We start from the raw sequence: 23,339 nt of genomic DNA on the forward strand, positions 1-23,339 counted from the left end.
TAAATGAAGTTTCCAGTTTATCCACATTCTTGCCAACACTTGTTATTATCTTTGATTATAGCCATCTTGGTGGGTGTGAAGTGATACCTCATTGTGGTATTGATTTCCATTTCCCTAATGATTAATTATATTGAACATCTTTTCATGTGCTTCTTAACCATTCATATGCTTTCTTTGGAGAAATGTCTTTTCAGATCCTTTGCCTGTTTTTAAGTGGGATAGTTTATTTTTTTATTATTAAGTTGTAATAGTTCTTTATATATTCTAGATACAAGTCCCTTAATCAGATACAGGATTTGCTAATATTATCTCCCATTCTGTGAGTTATCTTTACTTTCTTAGTGGTGTTCTTTGAAGCACAAAAGTTTAAAATTTTGTTGTAATCTGATTTGTCTATTTTCTTTGGGTGCTTGTGATTTAGATGTTAAATCTAAGAAACAGTGGCCTACTTCAAGGTTATGGAAATTCACTCCTCTTGTTTTTTTTAGTTCTTTCATTTAGTTCTGTGATTCATTTTGAGTTAATTATCATGTGTGGTATAAGAAGAGGTCCAATTTAATTCTCTTACATATGGACATCTACTTGTTTACCTTTTTAATTTTCTCTGTAAAGAATTACCTTGACATCCTTATTGAAAATCACAAAAGATATAGGACTTTATTTCTGGATTCTTTTTTTTTTTTTTTAAGATTTTATTTATTTATTTATGAGAGGCAGAGAGAGAGAGAGAGAGAGAGAGAGAGAGAGGGGCAGAGACATAGGCAGAGGGAGAAGCAGGCTCATGCAAGGAGCCCGATGTGGGACTCAATCCCAGGACCCCGGGATCACACCTTGAGCGAGCCGAAGGCAGAAGCTCAACTGCTGAGCCACCCAGGCATCCCTATTTCTGGATTCTTAAGTCTATTCCATGATCTATGTATCTCTCCTTTTATAGGACTACAGTGTCTTGATTAGCTTTGTAGTAAGTTTTGAATTTGGAAATTGAGAGTTCTTCAGCTTTATTTTTTTTCAAGATAATTTTGGCTATTTTGGGTCCCTTGTATTTCCATGTGAACTTTAGGACAAACTTAATTTCTGTACAAAAGGCAGCTGGGATTTTAGTAGGAATTGCATTTAATCTGTAGTTCAGTTTTTTTTAAGTATTGCAGTCTTAACATTTAAGTCTTAGGATCCATGAATATGGGATGCCTTTCCATTTCTTAAGGTCTTTAATTTCTTTCAACAGTGTTTTTTTTATTTATTTATTTATTTATTTATTTATTTATTTATTTATTTATTTATGATAGTCACACAGTGAGAGAGAGAGAGAGAGAGAGGCAGAGACATAGGCAGAGGGAGAAGCAGGCTCCATGCACCGGGAGCCCGATGTGGGATTCGATCCTGGGTCTCCAGGATCGCGCCCTGGGCCAAAGGCAGGCGCTTAACCGCTGCGCCACCCAGGGATCCCTCAACAGTGTTTTATAGTAGCTCTATGTTTTTTACTTTAATATTTAGTGCCTATCTTTTTTTTTTTTTTTTAAGATTTTATTTATTTATTCATTTGAGACATAGAGAAAGGCAGAGAACAGGCAGAAGCAGGTTCCCTGCAGGGAGCCTGATGTGGGACTCGATCCCAGGACTCTTAGATCACAACCTGAGCCAAAGGAAGATGCTCAACCACTGAGCCACCCAGGTGCCTATCTTGAATCATCTTGGCAAAAACTCATGAGAGATCATAAAGTGATTTTTCTTCTAGAACATATGAATCTGCTTAATACCTGTGATGCTAACAGCATCTCTTAATCTCACTACTTATTCCTTTCTGATATACCATCAATGTGATTCCCTAAGTCTGCTTAATGCCCTCCCCATCTTTCCAAGGTAGTGTTTTCTTATTGCATAGCTGGTGTTCTGTAGAAACCAGATGGCCAGACATGGACAAAGGCATACATACATCTCTGTTCAGAATTTCCCACTGTATAGTTGATATAAAAAAAATCCTTCATCAGTTCTGCAATCAAGAAGCCTGATTAGGGACGCCTGGGTGGTTCAGTGGTTGAGCGTCTGCCTTGGGCTCAGGGTGTGATCCCGGGGTCCTGGGATCAAGTTCTGCATTAGACTCCCTGCAGGGAGCCTGCTTCTCTCTCTGCTTATGTCTCTACCTATCTATGTCTCTCATGAATAAATGAAAAAAAGAAATCTTTAAAAAAAAAAAAAAAAAAGGAAATCTGTTTAACTCTACAATTCTTCATGTTATTTGAGCACACAATACTTTTTTTCATAACGCACCTGTTATATCCTATAAATTATAGTGTACTGGTTTTAGGAAAAATCCAGAGTCTAGAGCATTCTTACAGGTACACTTAGACTTAGTTATCCAAGTAAAATAGCTTCATAATCATTTCCTTTGTCTAGTTTCTTCTACACTCGGTCTTAGCCAAAAGGCCGAGAAGCGATTGTCTAGTTTCTTCTACTGTTTCCCAAATAACCTCTTTAAAAAGGGGGAGAATAACCTACCTACGTCTTTGTTTGTCACTCTATCTCAGCAGCCTCGTTTTTTATTTTTCTTGACTGGACAATCTCTTAGATAAGCATGTTTGTTACATATGCCTAATCTCCATATGGGTTTTTCATGGGTTTTAAGCAGGAAGTTATGATGAAAACATCCCATGATAATTAAAAAGCAATCACTCACAGCACATGATTTGTTCATGCTCTCCTTTTATCTTTGCTTACCTCTATTTCCTAAAATTCCATTTTCTTTGCCAATCTGTGTCAACGGCAAGCTTCAGAACTATATTAGTAATACAAATAATTTCTTCCACTCGCTCCAAAACTAGGTGTGTTTTTTTTCTTTCTTTCTTTCTTTCTTTCTTTCTTTCTTTCTTTCTTTCTTTCTTTCTTTCTTTCTTTCTTTCTTTCTTTCTTTCTTTCTCTTTCTTTCTTTCTTTCTTTCTTCCTTCCTTCCTTCCTTCCTTCCTTCCTTCCTTCCTTCCTTCCTTCCTTCCTTCCTTCCTTCCTTCTTTCTTTTCTTTTCTTTTCTTTTCTTTTCTTTTCTTTTCTTTTCTTTCTTTTCCTTCCTTCCTTCCTTCCTTCCTTCCTTCCTTCCTTCCTTCCTTCCTTCCTTCCTTCCTTCCTTCTTTTCTTTCTTTTTTTCTTTCTTCTTTCAAGATTTTATTTATTTATTCATGAGAGACACAGAGGCAGAGACAGAGGCCGAGGGAGAAGCAGGCTCCGTGCAGGGAGCGTGATGCGAGACTTGATCCCAGGACCACAGGATCACACCCTGAGCCAAAGGCAGACGCTCAACTGCTGAGCCACCTAGGCATCCCCAAAACTATGTTTTCTTCTAGGTTGGTGGGGTAGGTTGTGGAGTAGTTGTGAGGAAGAGCTGTGAATGGTGCTGGAGAAGGAGTGCTGAAGGCATTGAGATCAGGAGATCAGACCTGACTCTTGGTACAGTGACTGCAAGTGCAAGCCGGCTTCTGAGCAGTTAGCTACATCTAGTAGGACAGCCCTGGGTCCACTCAGTTGTAGGCTATGCCATCAGCCCAGGCTCTGGCTTCTGGAAAATTGTCTATGTGTAAGTGTTTTAGAAAAATTCTAAAAAGTTTTAAAAGTTCTCAAAGTATTTTCTTCTCTGTAAAGAGTACTGAGAGCATTTTATTAAAGCAATAAACTTTTTTGAGGGAAAACCCTCCCAAAACATTAATCCCAAACCATTTTTGGATTTTAGAATTGTGGAGTCCCCTTTATCTTTCTGCTGTGGAACCTTATCTGCCTTGCACAGCCTTCCATAGGTATAACATAGGCCAGTTCAGCCAAACACATATTCTGAATTCTTGAACAAAATTTCTGTCCTGAATCTCTTTATTGAGAAGATTGAATAATTTAGCAGGAAACCGTAAGTACCCATCTATTACTCTGCCTTAAAGTTTACAGCAGGGGTTCCCCCCCGCCTTTTTTTTGCCACTAACAACTCCTTTTGTTGTTTTTTCTTCCATTGACCATGTTTTGAAAGATTGCCTACTAACAACTTGAACTTACTAAATAATTTATCTTTTTTTTTTTTTCTTTTTATCATCCTCAACTGGCCTGTCATAGCTTTTGTGTTCTTTGAACACAATTTGAAAACCGTTGATGTGTTGGAAAGAGCATGTACTTTGGAGGTGGGCAGACCTGCATTAAAATCCCAGCTTTGCCAGTTACTAATGGTATATTGCTGGACAAGTAGGGATAATGATCTCAACATAAAAGAGTTGTTAGGAAGGTTAATGAATATGGATGCTCCTGGCATAATCCTGGGCACATATTATTACCACATGATACATAACTATATTCTCTGAGGTATACTTTAATATCTGTGATTATATGCTGGTTTGGGGCAAAAAAACACTTTTAAACCTCTGAAGATGGTAATATTTGGGTATCCTCATTAAAGTCACAGCAGGTGATCTATGAAGTAATCTTTGTAGAAGAATATATAGAAGCAAAGAGGTGAAGATATTAGTCACGAATGCTTCAGTGTGCCTTATATATAAATCAGACATTTTATATTTTATTCTTTGAGAGGTATGGAAAGACTGATTTCATTTCATTAGTTAACCAGCCTTGTTACAGTAGCAACTTCCATGCTTGCAGATTTCTGTGCTAATAACCTCGATGAGTCTAGTATTTGATCTGAAGATGCATGTATCCTAATTCTGTAGTATACTATCATAAGAATTCAGATAATAGGGTTTTTTTTTTTTTTCTATTCTGCAGTGGGAATAAGAAAATGGGAGAGAAGACAGTGAAACACTACAATGTCTGAAATAAAACAGCTTGTACAAATTTTTTTGTCATTGCCTTGCAGTCCACAAGAATTGGAATGTCAGTAAATGCTATTCGCAAGCAGAGTACAGATGAAGAAGTTACATCTTTAGCAAAGTCTCTCATCAAATCCTGGAAAAAATTGTTAGGTAAAATTGATCTTTCATTATATATATCTATGATCTGGTTTATTCAGATGTTTGGTGTTTGCATTTTTTTCTGTTTATAAATTCGAATATATTGAAATCAACGCCTTATATTAAGAGGGAGTTTGACCTCCTTGAGGGTTTTGCTTTTTGTCAAAGTCATCTTTTTTTTTTTGTTTGTTTGTTTTTCGATACTTAGAACTAGACTGCCTCTTTAAGAAGAAAACTTTCCCCCGTGGGAAAGTTGTCAATATTTTTTAAAAAGGTTTTTGAAATAATTTTCTGACTTACAGAAAGTTTAAAGAATAATAAAAATAACTAATCTGTATCTTTTTCTAGATCATTAATTTTTAATATTTGCCATATTTTGTCAAATTTCTGTCTTCTCTTTGTATGTATATACTCATAAAAACACAAATTATTTTTGCTGAGAATAGTGCATCTATCATACATTACCCTTCAATACTTAAAATGTGTGTTTCCTTGGAACAAGTTTATTTTCTTATGTAATCATAATATAGGAAATTTAACATTGGTATAGTACTATATCTGTAATCTACAGTTCCTATTTTGTCAGGTGTCCTAGTGATGTCCTTTATAACTTTGTTTTCTCTTCCAGAACAAGATCTAGTCTAGGATCATGTATATAGTCTTCTGATCTGGAATAGTTCTTAAGCCATCTTACATTATTTATGACATTATTTATTATTATTTATGACATTGACAGTTTGAAGAATACAAGTACTCATCTTTGTTTTTAATAGCATGTTCCTGATTTGGGCTTTATCTGTTATTTTCTCATGATTAGATCAGGTTTTGCATTCATAGTTGGAATACTACGTAAGTATGTTGTGTCCTTCTGAGGTTATCACATCCAGAGGCTTTGATGATGATGTTAATATTGATAACCCAGTCGAGGTGTACAATGTATGTGAGCCTGATGCAGGACTCGATCCCAGGATCATTTTTCCTTTTGTATCTAATAGGCATTCTGTGAGAGAAACTTTAAGACCCTGAAGCTATCTTCTTTTTTTTTTTTTAAGATTTTATTTTATTTATTTATTAATGAGAGACACAGAGAGAAAGAGAGAGAGGCAGAGACACAGGCAGAGGGAGAAGCAGGCTCCATGCAGGAGCCTGAGTGGGACTCGATCCCAGGTCCCCAGGAACAGGCAGGCCCTGGGCTGAAGGTGGCGCTAAACTACTGAGCCACCCAGGCTGCCCTTTTTTTTTTTTTTTTTAAAGATTCTAAAAAAAATAAATAAATAAAAATAAAAATAAAAAAGATTCTATTTATTTATTCATGAGAGACGCAGAGCGAGGCAGATATAGGCAGAGGGAGACAGGCTCCCTGCAGGGACCCTGATGTGGGACTTGATCCCAGGACCCCAGGATCATGACCTGAGCTGAAGGCAGGTATTCAACCACTGAGCCACCAGGTGCCCCTGTCTTGCTTCTAATTAGACCTTCCCCAAACTCCCATTTAGTATCCACTGATTCTTGCTCAAATTGCCCTTTATATAGTGATAGTTGCAAAATTGTTGTTTTCTAACTTCCACTTCTTCAGTATTTATAAATCAGCATTCTGCTACAAGAAAGAACCCTCCTAGGCTCCTGCGTAGCTCAGTTGGTTAAGCATCTGCCGTTAGCTCAGGTCATGAATCCTGGGTCCTGGGATCAAGCCCTGGATTGGGCTCCCTGCTCATTGAGGAGCCTGCTTTTCTCCCTGTCCTGTTCCCCCTGCTTGCGTACTCTCTCTCTGTCAAATAAATGAAGAAAATCTAAAAAAAAAAAAACAAAAAAAAAAAAAACAAAACAAAAAAAACTTTCCTTTTATTTCCTAGTTATTTTTCTACTAGTGGATTCTATTTTATAACATGGATTATAATCCATTACTGTTAATAATTATTTTGATATTTATACTATCCTAGATTTGACCATTGGGCACCGATTAACCAGCTCCTGTGTCCATTTGACACACCTCTTTTAGTTTTGTCTCTTTTTTTTTTATATTCTGGAACCAAAAAAATGTGTTGAGTTCATCTATCTTCCCTGCCCCAGCCTGGAATCAATCATTTTTCTAAGCAGTGATTAGCCTTATGTGGAAGAGGAAAATAGAAAAAGTTAAACCTTTTAAAATTTCAAAGATAGGAGTAGTTAATAACAAAAAACCTATTACTTCCAAGAGCTTGGAAACTAGGAACTACAAATTGTAAAGCCTCTAAAATTTAAAAAGTTTGCTTTTAAGAAAATTAAATATAATGTATGTTCCTGAATTGGATTCTGGACCAGGAAAAAAAATTGGTATAAAGATCATTTCTGGGATCCCTGGGTGGCGCAGCGGTTTGGCGCCTGCCTTTGGCCCAGGGCGTGATCCTGGAGACCCGGGATCAAATCCCACGTCGGGCTCCTGGTGCATGGAGCCTGCTTCTCCCTCTGCCTATGTCTCTGCCTCTCCCTCTCTCTCTGTGTGACTATCATAAATAAAAAATTTAAAAAAAATTAAAAAAATATAAAGATCATTTCTAAGATAATTGACAGAATTTTTGTAAGATCTGTAGGTAAGTAAACAGTATTATATCATTGTTAAATTTACTCATTGTGGTTATATTAATGAGTTTCTTTTTTCTTGGGGAATACATACTGAGGTATTTTAGGATTAAGGAGCATGATATCTGCTACTTATTTTCAAATGGTTCAAAAGAAATATGTGTGCACACAGTAGGGTACATGTTTGTGTACGTACAACACACATATACATATGTGAGGGAGCAATGAATGAATGAGAAAGTGTACCAAACATTAACATTTGGAGAATCTGAGTGAAGTGTTTTTTTTTTTTTTTTTTAAGATTTATTTATTATTTATTTGACAGAGAAGGAGAGAGCATGTGTACATGGGCACGCACATGCACAGTGGGGTGGGAGAGACTCAAGGAGAGACTCAAGCCGACTACCCCCTCGCTGAGCGCAGAGCCTGACTCAGGCTCAATACCAGGACCCTGAGATCACTACCTGAGCCAAAATCAAGAGTCAGACAGTTAACTGTGCCACCCAGGCACCCCTGAATAAAATTTTTTGTACCATTCTAAAACATTGTGCCAGATTCAGATTATTTAAAAATAAAGAACTTAAAAAAAAATCTAATGTTTAAAGACAAACTGAAACTTTATGCTTTATAATTCATTTAAATTTTAAATCTAATTCCATATTCTAAAGTAATTTGAATTTGCCATAAAAAGTTGACTGAGAACTATATGCATGTGTTTTTATTTCTGGAAAGATGGCTTACATTTTGTAGGACATTGTAGTTATGTTCATTTAATCTTAAATTTAAAGAAGTTTTACTCTTTTACACTTACTGGAGGTATCTGATCTCATTACAAGTTCTCCTTTAAAAACTTTATGTTAAAAGATTTCCATGTTCATTAAATAAAATTTGGAGAATTGGAGGAGGAAAAGACATAATTTTTAAGTCTGTCTTTAAGTACAACCATCAGTTAATATCTTGTTGCATTTCTTGTCTTTTTTTCTCCTGGTGTATGAATTTTGCTTCAACTCTAATTCTTTTTATGCTGTATGTATACTTACTTATATATTACTTTTTTAATGAAAAAGATTTTGTATTTTTATATCATCATTAACTCATTTTTATTGGCTTCAGAATAATCCACTGGGTGATTATGCCGTAATTTAATCACTTGCCTGTTAGATGTGTGTTTTTTTTAACTTTATAGCTAGTGTGAATAATGTCTTGATGAATATCTTATTGCCTAAAGCTCTTTCTTTAGATTATTAGCTTGATTTCTAGAAGATTTACTATTTTTTTTTAAAGATTTTATTTATTTGAGAGAGCGAGAACAAGTGAGCACAAACAGAGGGAGTCGCAGGCAGAGGGAGAGGGAGAAAACAGGCTCCTTGCTGAGCAGAGAGCCAGATGTGGAGCTCGATCCCAGGACCCTGTGATAATGACCTGAGCCAAGGGCAGACACTTAACTGAGTCACCCAGGTGCTCCTATTGCACAATTTTGAATGCTGAACATATAAATGCAGAAGCCTAGTGCCTTAGATGTCATTATATTTCCCATTTTCTGATGCAGAATGGAGACTCTGAGAGATTAAGCATCTTGTGCATAGATTGCTGGTGGGGTGTGATCTGCAGATAGTCCAGAGCTGGACCACTTCTCTCTGGGTCTGCTATATTGCCCACAATGCTATATTCACATAATAGGAATGCTTTTAAGGCTGTCTATGCCTCTTACTACTCTGCTTGTTCAAAGGATTGCACTAGTTCACACTGCTAGAACAGTCTGTGGTATCGGTGTGATTGCATTGGATCGTTGTTAGTATTGCACTGTTACATCACCTTTATTTTTATTTTTATTTTTATTTTTATTTTTATTTTTATTTTTTTACATCACCTTTCAAATACTTTCTATCCTCTTAGTTTTGGAGTATTTCCTAGTCCTTGTTATGTTCTTTAATGTCATGATTTATCTTTGTTTTCTACCTCCCAGTGCTATACCATCTTTAGGCTTTGGGGCCTTCCACATGAACTGTAGAGAATAAAGGGGGCTGGTAAAACTAGTATTTGAAAACTAACACTGTGTCATGGGGGGGCTTCAATTGTATTTTGAATTTGTTAACGTTTTCAAGATGAATTCTAGAATTGTGGTTTAGACCATTCTCTTATCAGTTCGCCTCATCTAAATTAGCATATTACAGTCATCTGGGGAACTTTTAAAGATTTTGATGCTCATGCCTCATACCAGAGATTTGGATTGAATGGATCAGGATAGGAGCTTGAGCATAAGCATATGCTTAAAAGTTACCTAGGCGGTCCTGATAAACAGTTGAATATACAAATGTTCTTTTATGTCCTATACAGAGGGATATGGAGAAATAAAGTATTTATATGGCTCATATTACTTATGTAGGAATCCAAATATAGATAGATGAATGGGATGATTTATGCAACAAATCCAAACGTTTTCTGAACCCAGATTCAGAATGCTGCTCTGGTTGATTTATAAACATGTAGGTTTCTTTTCATTGTTAAACAGTTGCATTGGCCCAACCTATTTTATACCTCCTTGTCTCTTAAAGCTTGTACACTCTGTATTACTTTACAGATTATTTAAGACAGAGGAGGTGTTAGGTAGGCCTCACTAATCCTGAAGTCATTTCTTCTTCCCCCTTTTTTTTTTTCCTGAAGTCATTTCTATGAAAATGTTCTTTGTTTACTATCCCTAAAATATTTATATAGATTTTGGATACTACCTCAAATTTTTTGACTTTATGGAAAATTGTTAAAATAATGTTGCTCTATATGCTTTGTACTTTCATTTTAAAATGACAGTACTGATAATTATTTCTATTTTCTTTCCTTCCCTTTGTTCTATATATTTTCTCCATTTCATTCATTTATTATTTCCTCTAAAGATTTTATTGTTAAGTATATTTTTCTTCATTTTAGGTTCCTATTGGCATATGAATTTGTACTTCCCACCACATGAGGGAGTTTATTTGGGAATGCTAAGCATGCATTGTGAAAAATACACAAGTACAAATGCAAATAGAATAGCTTGCATAAACTTCATTTAGTGTTGAAAATTTAGGATTTTTGCATAAATAGTCTGATAACATGCAGTAGTTCCATTTTGTAATTTTTTAAAAAAATAAATGCTAACAACTGAGGGGTTTCATAATTTTCAGATGGACCATCAACAGATAAAGACCCTGAAGAAAAGAAAAAAGATACTGCAATTACATCACAGAATAGCCCTGAAGCAAGAGAAGAAAGGTATGTCACTTTATGGAAATTCATTTCTGTTGGAAGTCACAGCTGTCACTTCCTCCATGGTCTTATTTATGGTTTCATAGCTCTACTCCTCTCTCTATTTTCTAGTCAAGCGGAATTAGTAAATGTATATAGCCAAATAGAATATTCTAAAGTTTTATAAGATTTTCCTGGAAATTTGAAAGAGATTTAGAAGACACTACATAAATAAGGAGAAATTATTTACACTGTGTTCAGCAAGCTTAACTGAATGGAATCCCTGGGATAGCAACTATAATAGAATTGATAATGAGGGTACTCACCATTTGCTTCAACGTGGATGGAACTGGAGGGTATTATGCTGAGTGAAGTAAGTCAGTCGGAGAAGGACAAACATTATATGTTCTCATTCATTTGGGGAATATAAATAATAGTGAAAGGGAATATAAGGGAAGGGAGAAGAAATGTGTGGGAAATATCAGAAAGGGAGACAGAACGTAAAGACTGCTAACTCTGGGAAAGGAACTAGGGGTGGTAGAAGAGGAGGAGGGCGGGGGGTGGGAGTGAATGGGTGACCGGCACTGGGGGTTATTCTGTATGTTAGTAAATTGAACACCAATAAAAAATAAATCTAAAAAAAAAAAAAAAAGATAATGAGGGTACTGATTAAGGATTCAAGTGATTATTTACCACATTTCTTTTTTAGATTTTTTTTTTTTGGCTCTAGGTCTAATATCTCTTTTTATGCTTTTTCTCTTCTCAATTTAGCTATGTCATAAGAATTTAAAATGTGAAGCTCAGTAATGAAGAGTTCAAATTGTTCCTCAGCTTTCATGAGGCCTTTGCATTTATTCTTTCCATGTAATGAATGAACTGTATAATAACCAACATGTTGATGTAGTAGGTGATATGCCTAGTAGGTTGAATATAGTTCCTCTGTTCTTGAGAAGCTTGTATTTTAACACTTGACTTTGACGTAGCACAATAGTTCTCAAAGTGTGGTCCTGGAAGATCGGGGAATCTGGCAGCTTGTTAGCAAAGCAAATTCTTGGGCTCCTCCCTAGAACTACTGAAACAGGAATTCTGGTGGTGGGGCCCAGAAATATGTTTTTAACAAACTCTTCAAGTGATTCTGATGCACTCAAATTTTAGGTACCTATTGTGACTTCATTCATTTCTTAGTATTTTCCCAGAAATGATAATGTAACCACCCCCTGTTGGTTCATAACAATAATTAATATCACATATACTGGTATCTTACGCATTCGAATTAACTAAACGATGATAAAAGAGGTACTCTAAAGAAAGGATAAACATCAGTTGTTAATAAAATTTATTCATTGTTTTCTAACTCTTTTGAGATAGTTTTAGACTTTTTTTTTTTTTAATTTTTATTTATTTATGATAGCCACACAGAGAGAGAGAGAGAGAGGCAGAGACATAGGCAGAGGGAGAAGCAGGCTCCATGCACCAGGAGCCCGACGTGGGATTCAATCCTGGGTCTCCAGGATCACGCCCTGGGCCAAAGGCAGGCGCCAAACCGCTGCGCCACCCAGGGATCCCCTAGTTTTAGACTTTTAAAAAATTGTAATAACAGAACAGAGAACTCCCAGTTGCCACTATGTGTGTATATGCATACGTATACATGTGTGTACATACTCAGATGCGTGAATAATTTTATTTCAAACCAAATAAGAGTTCTTTATATCCCTAAATACATCAGTGTGTATGTTCTAAAAACAAAGACACTTTCTCACATCTAAGCACAATACAGATACCAATGTCTAGAAGTTAGGATTAATACAATACTTTTTTTCTAATCTGTAGGGCTTATTCATATGTTAGCAGTTTTCCCAACACAGTATTTTATTAGAGAGGAAAAAGGTTTTTCCATAATATCATCCAGGATCACTTACTGCATTTAGCTATCATCTCTGGTTTCCTTTAATCTGGAGTAATTTTTCAATCTATCACTGTCTTTCATGACTATAAGAGTTTTGAAAAGTATAGGCCATAATTTATGAAATTTTTAACAAATGCTTTCAGTTGTGTTACATTTAAAGTCACTGACTTCGTGCCTTGAATATAAAATATAAAAGTATAGGCAGATATTTTAAATAGATATTGAAGGAAGAATAAGTTCTTAGTATATTTTTATCTGTTGTATGTAATTGAAGTTTAGGGAGAGGGCCTATTGACAAAAGCATCGAATTATGTATGAAGTCTAACAGAGTGGTTGGTATTTATCCCTAAACACACGTGCTTACACACACTGTCTTTGAAGAAGACACACCTTCTGGAAGGAGGTGATTAAACAGAATGTATACAGAAGGACTGTTCTGCCCATGGGGATCTGTTTGTGCAGTTTGATAGTGGCTTATGGAGAGAGAGAGGAGGAGGTACCTCCTTGCAGCAGTGCAGCAAGTTACTCTGTGGCTGGCAAATGGTGTCTTTGGAAAGGTTTGTGGCAAATACCTTCTGTGTGATAAGTGGTAATTGAAACTCTGCAGAAAAAAAAAAAAAAAAAGAAACTCTGCAGAAAATATTTTGGTGAGACTCTTAAGTTAGAAGCAATTGAAGTGATTACGTTGAGTGGAAGACTTAAATTGTCCTGATTGAGTTGATATTTCTAGGGAGGAATTAAAGAGACATTTTCATAATATTACAACTCATTTCTCACTACACATTTTCTCTCCTGAAGGAAGTGTTTTGAATATAAACCTCATTTGTTGTCTAATTGGAACAAAGTTTTTCAAACATTGTTTTTCCCCTGTAGTTTTGGTTGAGAACTGTCATATTCTCTGGTATCATCCCCTCACCCCTCTCATAACCAAGATCCTTGCTGTCATTCAGTATTGAGCTGTAGTGGTTTTTTTTATTATTATTAAAAATGGTTTAATGTTTAAAAGGATAATCAAGATGGTTAGTTGGTTAAAGGCATGAAACGTGTTTCAGATTGACTAAAATTTTAACTTTATATTTTTATTTTTTTAAAGATTTTTTATTTATTCATGAGAGAGACAGAGAGAGAGGCAGAGACACAGGCAGAGGGAGAAGCAGGCTTTCTGCAGGGAGCCCAAAGAGAGATTCGATCCTGGATCCCAGGATCACGCCCTGAGCTGAAGGCAGACACTCAACTGCTGAGCCACCAGGCGTCCCAAATTTTAACTTTTTAGACATCTATATGCACACAATTTTTTTTTTCATGTAGGAGTAACTGAATACTATCTCACATATTTAGGCCCCTCAATTTTTGTTTTTAGAGTGTGATAATAATGATGTTATTTTAATAGACTTTTTCTTGATTTCTTTTTCGTGTGTGTATGTATATTTCAGTAGTTCCAGTGGCAATGTAAGCAGCAGAAAGGATGAGACAAATGCTCGAGATACTTATGTTTCATCTTTTCCTCGGGCACCAAGCACTTCTGATTCTGTGCGGTTAAAGTGTAGAGAGATGCTTGCCGCAGCTCTCCGAACGGGAGGTAAGTTTAGTGTACCCTTTTCATTGCCCAGCCTTTTGTTCCTCACTGCCACCACCGTCATGTCCACCTCCATGTTTCTGGTTTACCAGCAGCATCCCAGGGATGGCTGCTTGCACTGCTTAGTTCAGGAAAATGTTGTGGCAAATAGGGGTTACTGATGGCAGAGATGAATAGGTATGCTGGGGCCATTGCTTACTACTATACAGCTGCAAGAAAGAGATTCCTTCTAATAATATGTGGATGTTTCCCTTGATTCATAGTAACTTAAAGGTTTTTCACAAATCTTTTTTCCTCCTACTTTTAATCTGTAAACCATAGTTGACCCTTGAACAGTAGGAGTTTGAAGTACTTGGGTTCACTTATAATGTAGATATTTTTCAACAGAAGCAGTACAATACTGTAAATATGTTTCTCTCATGATTTTCGTAATAGCATTTTCTTTTCCTCAGCTTACTCTATGGTAAGAATACAGTATATAGTACATATAACATAAAATATGTGTTAATTGTTTATGCTATTGGTAAGGCTTTGGTCAACAGTAGGCTATTACTAGTTAAGTTCCTGGGGAGTCAAAGGTTATATGCGGATTTTTGACTGCAGGGAGTTGGCGTCCCTAATCCCTGTGTTTTTCAAGGGTCAACTGTAATTACTCTGTTCCCCAGATTGAGCATTAATGGTAGTATATTTGGGTCTTGTTAAATGTTAGTATGACATACAGTATTTAAGTTTTATATTCATAATTCCATTTTTAATTTTTTTAAGTGGAAAAGAGATCTTGATTTATAAATGGGAGCCTTATTTAATTTGAAGTTCCCCATTCTTGGGGATCCCTGGGTGGCACAGTGGTTTTGCGCCTGCCTTTGGCCCAGGGCGCGATCCTGGAGACCCGGGATTGAATCCCACGTTGTGCTCCTGGTGCATGGAGCCTGCTTCTCCCTCTGCCTGTGTCTCTGCCTCTCTCTCTCTGTGACTATCATAAATAAATAAATAAATAAATAAATAAATAAATAAATAAATAAATAAATAAATTTAAAAAATCAAAAAAATTTGAAGTTCCCCATTCTTGTGTAAAAAAAAGTTTCATATATAGAAATTTTCATCATCTTCTACAAATTCATTCTTTTCCTTTTCTATTATACTGAACCATAGTTAGTATGACCTATTTTTCTCCTTACTCTGCCCATTATTCCCTTACTGTCTCTTTATTTATTTTTTCTTTTTTTCTTCCTAGTTTCTTTTTATTTCCTTCGGTTTGAATGTTGCATGGGAGTCTTCTGAGTGTGTCCATATATATGATTGGCAGATGAAATCAGTGGCTTCTTTGCATTGAAGCCTGAGTCATGTGAGACAAGACAGTTCTTTCTATAACTTTCTCTACTCTTTGCTGGAGCAACCAGAATTTATGGAGTTGTGAAATGAGGAATTGCCTGCTAATCACTCACTTTCTCACTCCTGCAGAATGAGTCATTAATGCAGAAGGACTGTGGGCATTAGGTGAATCCAGAGAAGGAATCTAATGGGTAGGAAAGAGATCAGGTTTTAATGAAATGAAACAAAAAGGATTATTAGGGCAATGAGGTTGAAGAAATAGAAATGCAGTTTAATTTACTGTGTATTGAAATTTTCTTTCAGTATCTTGTAATCATTCTTGACAATTCTTTGTGTCTGTGTTTAGATGACTACGTCGCTATTGGAGCTGATGAGGAAGAATTAGGATCTCAGATTGAGGAAGATATCCTTTGTGTATAAATTCATGAATGTTTTAAATAATCTGCTTATTAACTATTTTTCTTCTTCCTGTATAGAATTTAGAGTTTCATTTTTCAGTTTCTATCTTGATTGTATTGTTTTGCAGGGAAAGGATAGGATAGGGCCATCCACGTCATTTTATTCTTGTTTTTCAAAAGTAAAACATATATGTTTGATAGTATTTTTATTTTTTTGCCTTGCAAATTGAGAATGTGGCATCTCAAGTGAACTTGTACAAAAGGGCATAAGGACACACATACTGTATGTGTGGAGTAGGGTTTCGTGTTTGGGAGATCTCAGCAAAGCATGCAAGGCCCCTGAGTTCATGATCTAGGAGGGAAGTGTGTTTGTCCTGGGTACCATGGAAAGGGCTTTGGGAGAGGGGTTGTACACATCTAGGTGACTGTGTGACCATGAAGCAATCCTAGTTGAGGAAATGGCCATTTTAGAAATTGTGCTGCACTTTGGGCTCGCCTGTTCTGTTGAGAAAAACACCCTGCTAAACTTAAGCTTCTGGCTGAACTAGAGGAGGAAATGAATCTTTGGGGCTGTAATGAATGGTTTCTTCCCACAGGGCCCCCAAAGGATTTGTGTAGACATCAAGCCTTTTAAGATCTTTTGTAGAATTCGTATTTGGGCAAGTGAAAGTTTAGATAAATGCAGGCCTTTTTTCACAAGTTTTCTCAGACTGAGTACTTGAGTTACTTTTTGAAATGTCTTTAATTTGTGTGCTGCTGGCATTAAATGTTAAGAAAGCATTGCTCTTTCATAGAGTATAGGATTACTGTTACTTGCCAGCTACAGATCAAGAAATGAGGTAGAAACACTGCCCTGTTAGCTTAATCTAAATTGGAGACAGTTTTAGAGAACTGCTTAGAGATTTCAGGAATTTTTATTTTGGTGAAATAGGAAAAAAAAATCTTGCCTTTATAATTTAACCTTTTTTCCTTAATGGCCTAGTACCTATATATCAAGAAATAAGGAATACAGATATGAAATACAAAAATAGAGTACGAAGTAGGATATCAAATCTTAAAGATGCTAAGAATCCAAATTTAAGGAAAAATGTGCTGTGTGGAAACATTCCTCCTGACTTATTCGCTAGAATGACAGCAGAGGTGAGTAAATGAGAATATAACATTTTCATGATGTTATTACATAATATCAAATTAAAAATCTTTGTAAATTATGAAGTACTATATAAGTACTACATTTCTAATAAATCATTATTAGTTATTCTGATGTATTTATATGTATAATATATTAGATAAATAAGGTGGTTGAATCTGTTGGTATCAGTACTCTTGTCTCTTCCACACCTATACCACGATCTTGGGTTGATTGCTTTAAATTGTCTAAAAACAAAAATATTTTTACTTTTTTTTTGATTCATATGTAATTGAAGATTTGAATATATAATTGCAAACAGACTTTGCAACCTTTAAGTTTTTTTTCATGGTTAAACCCTGTAATACTGGTCACATCTCATTGACTCTTCCTTAAATTTTAGGGAATGATGGAGAAAATGAAACTCAGAACTTGCTATTTATAGACACAGCAGTTCATAGTTTGTGGTCTCTTTTAGAAGAGAGTGAGTTTGTCTTTCTATATAGCTAATAAAAATTGTTATATTTTTAACATTCATTTTTTTTAAACCTCACTAAAACTTTAAATTAGAGACCTTAGGGTAATGAACTCCTATATATCCACCACCCAGGCTTCAGATATTTTCAAGAGTTTGTCACCATTGGGGCTCCTCGGTGGCTCAGTTAAGCATCTGCCTTTGGTTCAGGTCATGATCTCAGGGTCCTGGGATCAATCCCTGCTCTCTGGGGAGTCTGCTTCTCTCTCTGCCCCTGCTTATGCTCTCTCTCTCTCTCTCTCTCTCAAATAAGTCAAATCTTAAAATAAAAGAATTTGTGACACTTTTCATGTCTCTTTTTTCTTTTTTCTTCTTTTCCCCTGAATTGTTTTCTTTCTCACAACCCTGAGATCATGACCTGAGCCAAAACCAAGAGTTGGGTGCCTAACCGACTGAGCACCTAGATACCCCAAATCCTGTGCACATCTCAACTCACAGAGGGAACGACATATTTCTCCAAAGATCCTGGTTCCTTTTTGGGAAGGGCAGTGGTACAGACAACAATCTATACTAGAGGTACTCATTGCTACAGTATTATTACATTGTTTATAAACCTTTAAACAGTAATTAAACCTAATTTTCACAATACACACTTACAAGTATTTGACAAAATTTTAAAAAAGCAAACTGAGTTCAGGAAAAAATAATTTTTCACTTTTAAAACTTTAAAAGTTAGTTTTTGTTCTATTTTTATTAAGCTAATGGAACATAAAAGCATTCAGAATGTATATAGAAGATGCCTATAACTGAGTGTATTGCCATCTCCCTCAGGAAATGGCTAGTGATGAACTCAAAGAGATGCGGAAAAACTTGACCAAAGAAGCCATTAGAGAGCATCAGATGGCCAAGACGGGCGGAACCCAGACTGACTTATTCACATGTGGCAAATGTAAAAAGAAGAATTGTACTTACACACAGGTTTGTGATTATTTATAGACTCTTATTTTCATGTTAAGAATGCTTGAGGGTGGGATCCCTGGGTGGCGCAGCGGTTTAGCGCCTGCCTTTGGCCCAGGGCGTGATCCTGGAGACCCGGGATCGAATCCCACGTCGGGCTCCCAGTGCATGGAGCCTGCTTCTCCCTCTGCCTATGTCTCTGCCTCTCTCTCTCACTGTGTGCCTATCATAAATAAATAAAAAAAAAATAAATAAATAAAAAAAAAAAAAAAAAAGAATGCTTGAGGGTATATATGGTAAGGCAAGTAAGTCAGAGAAAGACAAACACCATATGATCTCGCTTATGTGTAGAATCTAAAACAAACAATAGAAACACTCAGATACAGAGAATAAACTGGTGGTTGTTGGAGAAGAGCGGGTGGGGGATGCCTGAAATAAATGAAGATTAGAGATTAAGAGGTACATACTTCCCAGTTATAAAATAAGTCACAAGGATATAATACATAGCATAGAGGATATAGTCAGTAATGTAGTAACTTTGTGTAGTAACAGAGTACTAAAATCATTTTGTAATGGGTAAAAGTACTAAATCACTATGTTGTACACCTGACACTAATACAATATTGTCAATTATAATTCAGTTAAAACTAAATACATAGAGTGCTTACAACTCCTGTTTCAAAACAAGTAGTAAAGATAATTACCAGTACTTTGATATTTTACAAGAGGAGATGTGAACTATTCAGTCTAGTTAATTGAAAGTAAGTTGGTATGTTTATATTTTCATGAAAGTTGTTATGTGAAAGCTCTATCAATTAAATAAAACTTATAGAAAAAAACATTGTAGGATGTAATGAAATGGCCATATTCTTTATCTAAGAGTTGAGCAGTTGATTATTGGGTATAATTCTTTTTATCTGACAGGATTGTATAATTTAAGGAAAGCTCTTTACTCTTCCTCACTTGGAGCGTGGGTACTTTTAGCTTAACTGCTTTCCAGATACTGATTCTTTTTCTGCAACATATATATTTTTTTAAGATTTTATTTATTTATGAGAGGGAGAGAGAGAAATAGGCAGAGACACAGGCAGAGGGAGAAGCGGGCTCCATGCAGAGAGCCCGTGGGACTCCATCTTGGGTCTCCAGGATCACACCCTAGGCTGAAGGCAGTGCTAAACCACTGAGCCACTCAGGCTGCCCTTTGTTCTTGAACAAAAAAGAAAACTGAGAAGATCCTCATAGTGGTTATTTTGTGTGTGTGTGTGTGTGTGTGTGTGTGTGTGAAAATGGTTTATCACTGTCAGTAATTTCCTTTGTCAAGTAGCTATTTTTTGTGCTGTGTCTGTAATCTACTAAACTCGAATTTTCCCCTTTAAGAACAACTTACAGTTAATGTTTTAGAGTCATGGATTTAGGAAAATGAATTTTCTGATGGACAGAAAATTAAGCAGTTAAGAAAGTAGTATTATTAAACTCCATATAAATTGTAGAAAGGAACCTTTACTTTTTTAAAAAAAATTAAAAAAAAAAAGAAAAAAAAATTTTTAGAAGGTGTTGTATTCTCAAGGTTAAAGATTCAAAAGGTAGAAAAGATTCTAAATGGAAAGTTCCCCTCCCACTTTTGTCTGCAGCAACTCGGTCCCACCTCCCTGGAGGTAAACCAGGATTACTAGTTTGTTTGTTGTGTGGCTTTCTATGTGTTTTATGCATATACATATAAGTATGAATATATTTTTGTTTTCTCTTTTTAAAGTTTATTTTTTATATTTTTTAGTAATCTCTACACCCAACATGGAGCTCAGACTCAAAAACCCCAAGATCAAGAATTGCATGCTCTTTTGACTGAGCCAGCCAGGCACCTCCGTTTTCCCATTTCTTAAATATATGTGGTAGCACATTATATAAACTTCTGCCTCTTTTTTTTATAAAAGACTTAAGTTTGACTTTTGGCTAACATGTACCTACCAGGAGATTAACATTTTGCCCAGAGAGTAAAAAGTTCCTCCTATCTATGTACTTTTAGGGCCCTAGTAAGCAAGTATCTTGATATAGATGAATGAGAATATTTCAGAAGGACTTTTCAAAGCACTTTTATCTGAAGGCCTTAAATAAGCAGAATGCTTATTTTGAGAATGCCTTTTATGTCTCTTTGGGCTTTTTTTTTTTTTTTTTTTTTTAATTTATTTACGATAGTCACACACAGAGAGAGAGAGAGAGAGGAGCAGAGGGAGAAGCAGGCTCCATGCACCGGGAGCCCGACGTGGGATTCGATCCCGGGTCTCCAGGATCGTGCCCTGAGCCAAAGGCAGGCGCTAAACCACTGCGCCACCCAGGGATCCCCTCTCTTTGGGCTTTTGAGTTAAAAATCATGGTGATAGTTGACAAGTATTGTGTGCTTCTCATCTTTGAAGCAGTCATATACTGGATTTCATCATCCCACACTAAATTTAAATAGACCTTATTTAGAATGCAATATTTTTGATATTCAGGTTCTTGCCTTCACTCATTTTCCTTATCTGCCCCGTGACTTAGACCTAAGAATAACTTTTAACTTTAATAATGTGTTGTCAGCTTCATTCAGGAATGTATGGTTGAAAGATAACCTATCTTTGGGACCTTGTTTTCATTAATTCTCAGAGAACTTGAGAAGTCTATTATCTTATATTGATAAAATTTTTAAAAATCATATTAGCTTTATTTTTTTTCCTAAGTTCTCTTTTTGTTTTAAAACATACAGTTGTGGCAAAATACACATAATCTAAAATTTACCACCTTAACCATTTTTAAGTACACAGTTGAGTAGTAGTACATTCATAATACTGTGGCGATCTCAGGGACTCTTTTTCTCTTGCAAAACTGAAACTCTATATACCCATTAAACAGTAACTGCACATTTCTCTAGCTCTTGGCAACCACCAGTCTCTGCGTTTGACTATTCAAGGTAGTCAAAATGATAAATGGAGCCTAATAAGAGTATTTTTCCTTTTTTGTCCCTGGCTTAGTTCTAATACTTGATCTATTTTAAGGTAGTAATTAGAAACACAAAGATCTATGTACAGATCAACATCACTCATCATCAGGAAAATGCAAATTAAAACCATATAATCATAAATGGCCATCCATATTATATAGCATGTGTCAGAATTTCCTTCCTTTTTAAGGCTAAATAATAATCCACTGTATGTAATACCACATTTTATTTATCCGTTCATCTAGTGATGGACATTGGGTTGCTTCTACCTTTGGGCTATTATGAATAATGCTGCTATGAACTTCTGTATACAAATACCTCTTTGAGACCCTGCTTTCCATTCTTTTGTCTATATTCTCAGGAGTAGGAATTCTGGGTCATAAGAGCTTTGTTTTTTGTTTTTTAAATAAGAGAGAGTGTGGGAAGAGGCAGAGGGAGAGAGAGAATCTTAAGCAGACTATATGCCCATTGCGAATCCTGATGCAGGGCTCAGTCCCACAACCCCCTAGCCAAAATCAAAAGTCAGACATTTAACCAACAGCCACCAGGCACCAACTGTTTTAAAGCAATGTAAAGTACTATTTATAGAAAAATAGAAAAATATGGAAAAATATGAACAAAAATTTAAAAATCACCCATTAATCTGAATTCAGAAAGAACAGTGGTCAGTATTTTGGTGCCTACAGTATTTTATGATTTTTTTTTTCCTAATCTAATTGCAGCTAAATACTACAAACCAGTTTTTAAAAAGATTTTATATATTAGCAAGCATGAACAGACAGGAGGGGCAGAGGGAGAGGGAGAAGCAGACTCCCCACTGAACAGGGAGGCCTGTAGGGGTAGGACTTAATCCCAGGACCCTGAGATCATGACCTGAGCTAAAGGCAGATGATTAACTGACTGAGCCACCCATGACCCCCCCATAAACCATTTTATATACAGTTGACCATTGAACAACAACGGATTTGAACTGCATGAGTCCACTTACAATTTTTTTCAACAAATACATGTCTAGTACCGTAAATACATTTTCCTTTTGATTATCTTTTTTTTTAAGATTTTTTTTTATTATTATTTATTGATTCATGATAGACAGAGAGAGAGAGAGAGAGAGAGAGAGAGGCAGAGACACAGGCAGAGGGAGAAGCAGGTTCCATGCCGGGAGCCCGACGTGGGACTCGATCCCGGGACTCCAGGATCGCGCCCTGGGCCAAAGGCAGGCGCCAAACTGCTGAGCCACCCAGGGATCCCCCTTTTGATTTTCTTAATCACATTTTATTTTCTGTAGCTTGCTTTAAGAATCAGTATATTGTACATATAACCTACAAAATATGTATTAATTGACAGTTTGTGTTGTTGGTAAGGCTTGTAGTCAACAGTAGGCTATTAGCAGTTGCGTTTTGGGGAGATTTAGATGTGGGTGTTCAACCGCAGGAGAAGTTGGCATTCTTAACTCCCACATTGTTCAAGGGAGAACTTTATTTCTTTTCACTTAGCTACTATAATAATGTTAGTATTTTCCTTTAATTATTAAAACAACAACAACAACAACACCTTTGTAAACATCTTAATCACTGTATAATATTCCATCAGATTGGTATGCTCTGTTTTCATTATTTCCCTATTGGATATTTAAGTTTCTTCCAGTGTTTGTACTGTTATAAAATTAAACTCTTCAAACATCCCTGTACACAGATCTCCCACACCCAACTTTATGAGGAATAATTGACATATAACTGATTTTTTTTTTTTAAGATTTTATTTATTTACTCATGAGAGACATAGAGAGAGGCAGAGACATAGACAGAGGGAGAAGTAGGCTCCCTGCAGGGAGCCCGATGCAGGACTTGATCCCAGGACCCTGGGATCACAACCTGAGCCAA

At 36.0% G+C, this 23,339-nt stretch overlaps 1 protein-coding gene across 3 annotated transcripts in view; it reads left to right on the forward strand.

The window, feature by feature from the left end:
• The window catches only part of TCEA1 (transcription elongation factor A1), a 40,312-nt gene that overhangs the window by 11,563 nt on the left and 5,410 nt on the right, over positions 1 to 23,339 (forward strand). For 2 of the 3 annotated variants that reach the window (XM_072804622.1, XM_072804624.1), the window contains exons 3-8: positions 4,835 to 4,940; positions 10,652 to 10,739; positions 14,052 to 14,197; positions 15,873 to 15,929; positions 16,910 to 17,064; positions 18,360 to 18,506. In XM_072804622.1, coding sequence (XP_072660723.1) covers positions 4,835 to 4,940; positions 10,652 to 10,739; positions 14,052 to 14,197; positions 15,873 to 15,929; positions 16,910 to 17,064; positions 18,360 to 18,506 — 699 coding nt within the window. The remainder of the gene's footprint in view (positions 1 to 4,834; positions 4,941 to 10,651; positions 10,740 to 14,051; positions 14,198 to 15,872; positions 15,930 to 16,909; positions 17,065 to 18,359; positions 18,507 to 23,339) is intronic. The other variant, XM_072804623.1, reaches the window with a different exon arrangement.

This window comes from Canis lupus, chromosome 28 (genome assembly GCF_048164855.1).
Source record: "Canis lupus baileyi chromosome 28, mCanLup2.hap1, whole genome shotgun sequence".
Taxonomy (NCBI): domain Eukaryota; kingdom Metazoa; phylum Chordata; class Mammalia; order Carnivora; family Canidae; genus Canis; species Canis lupus.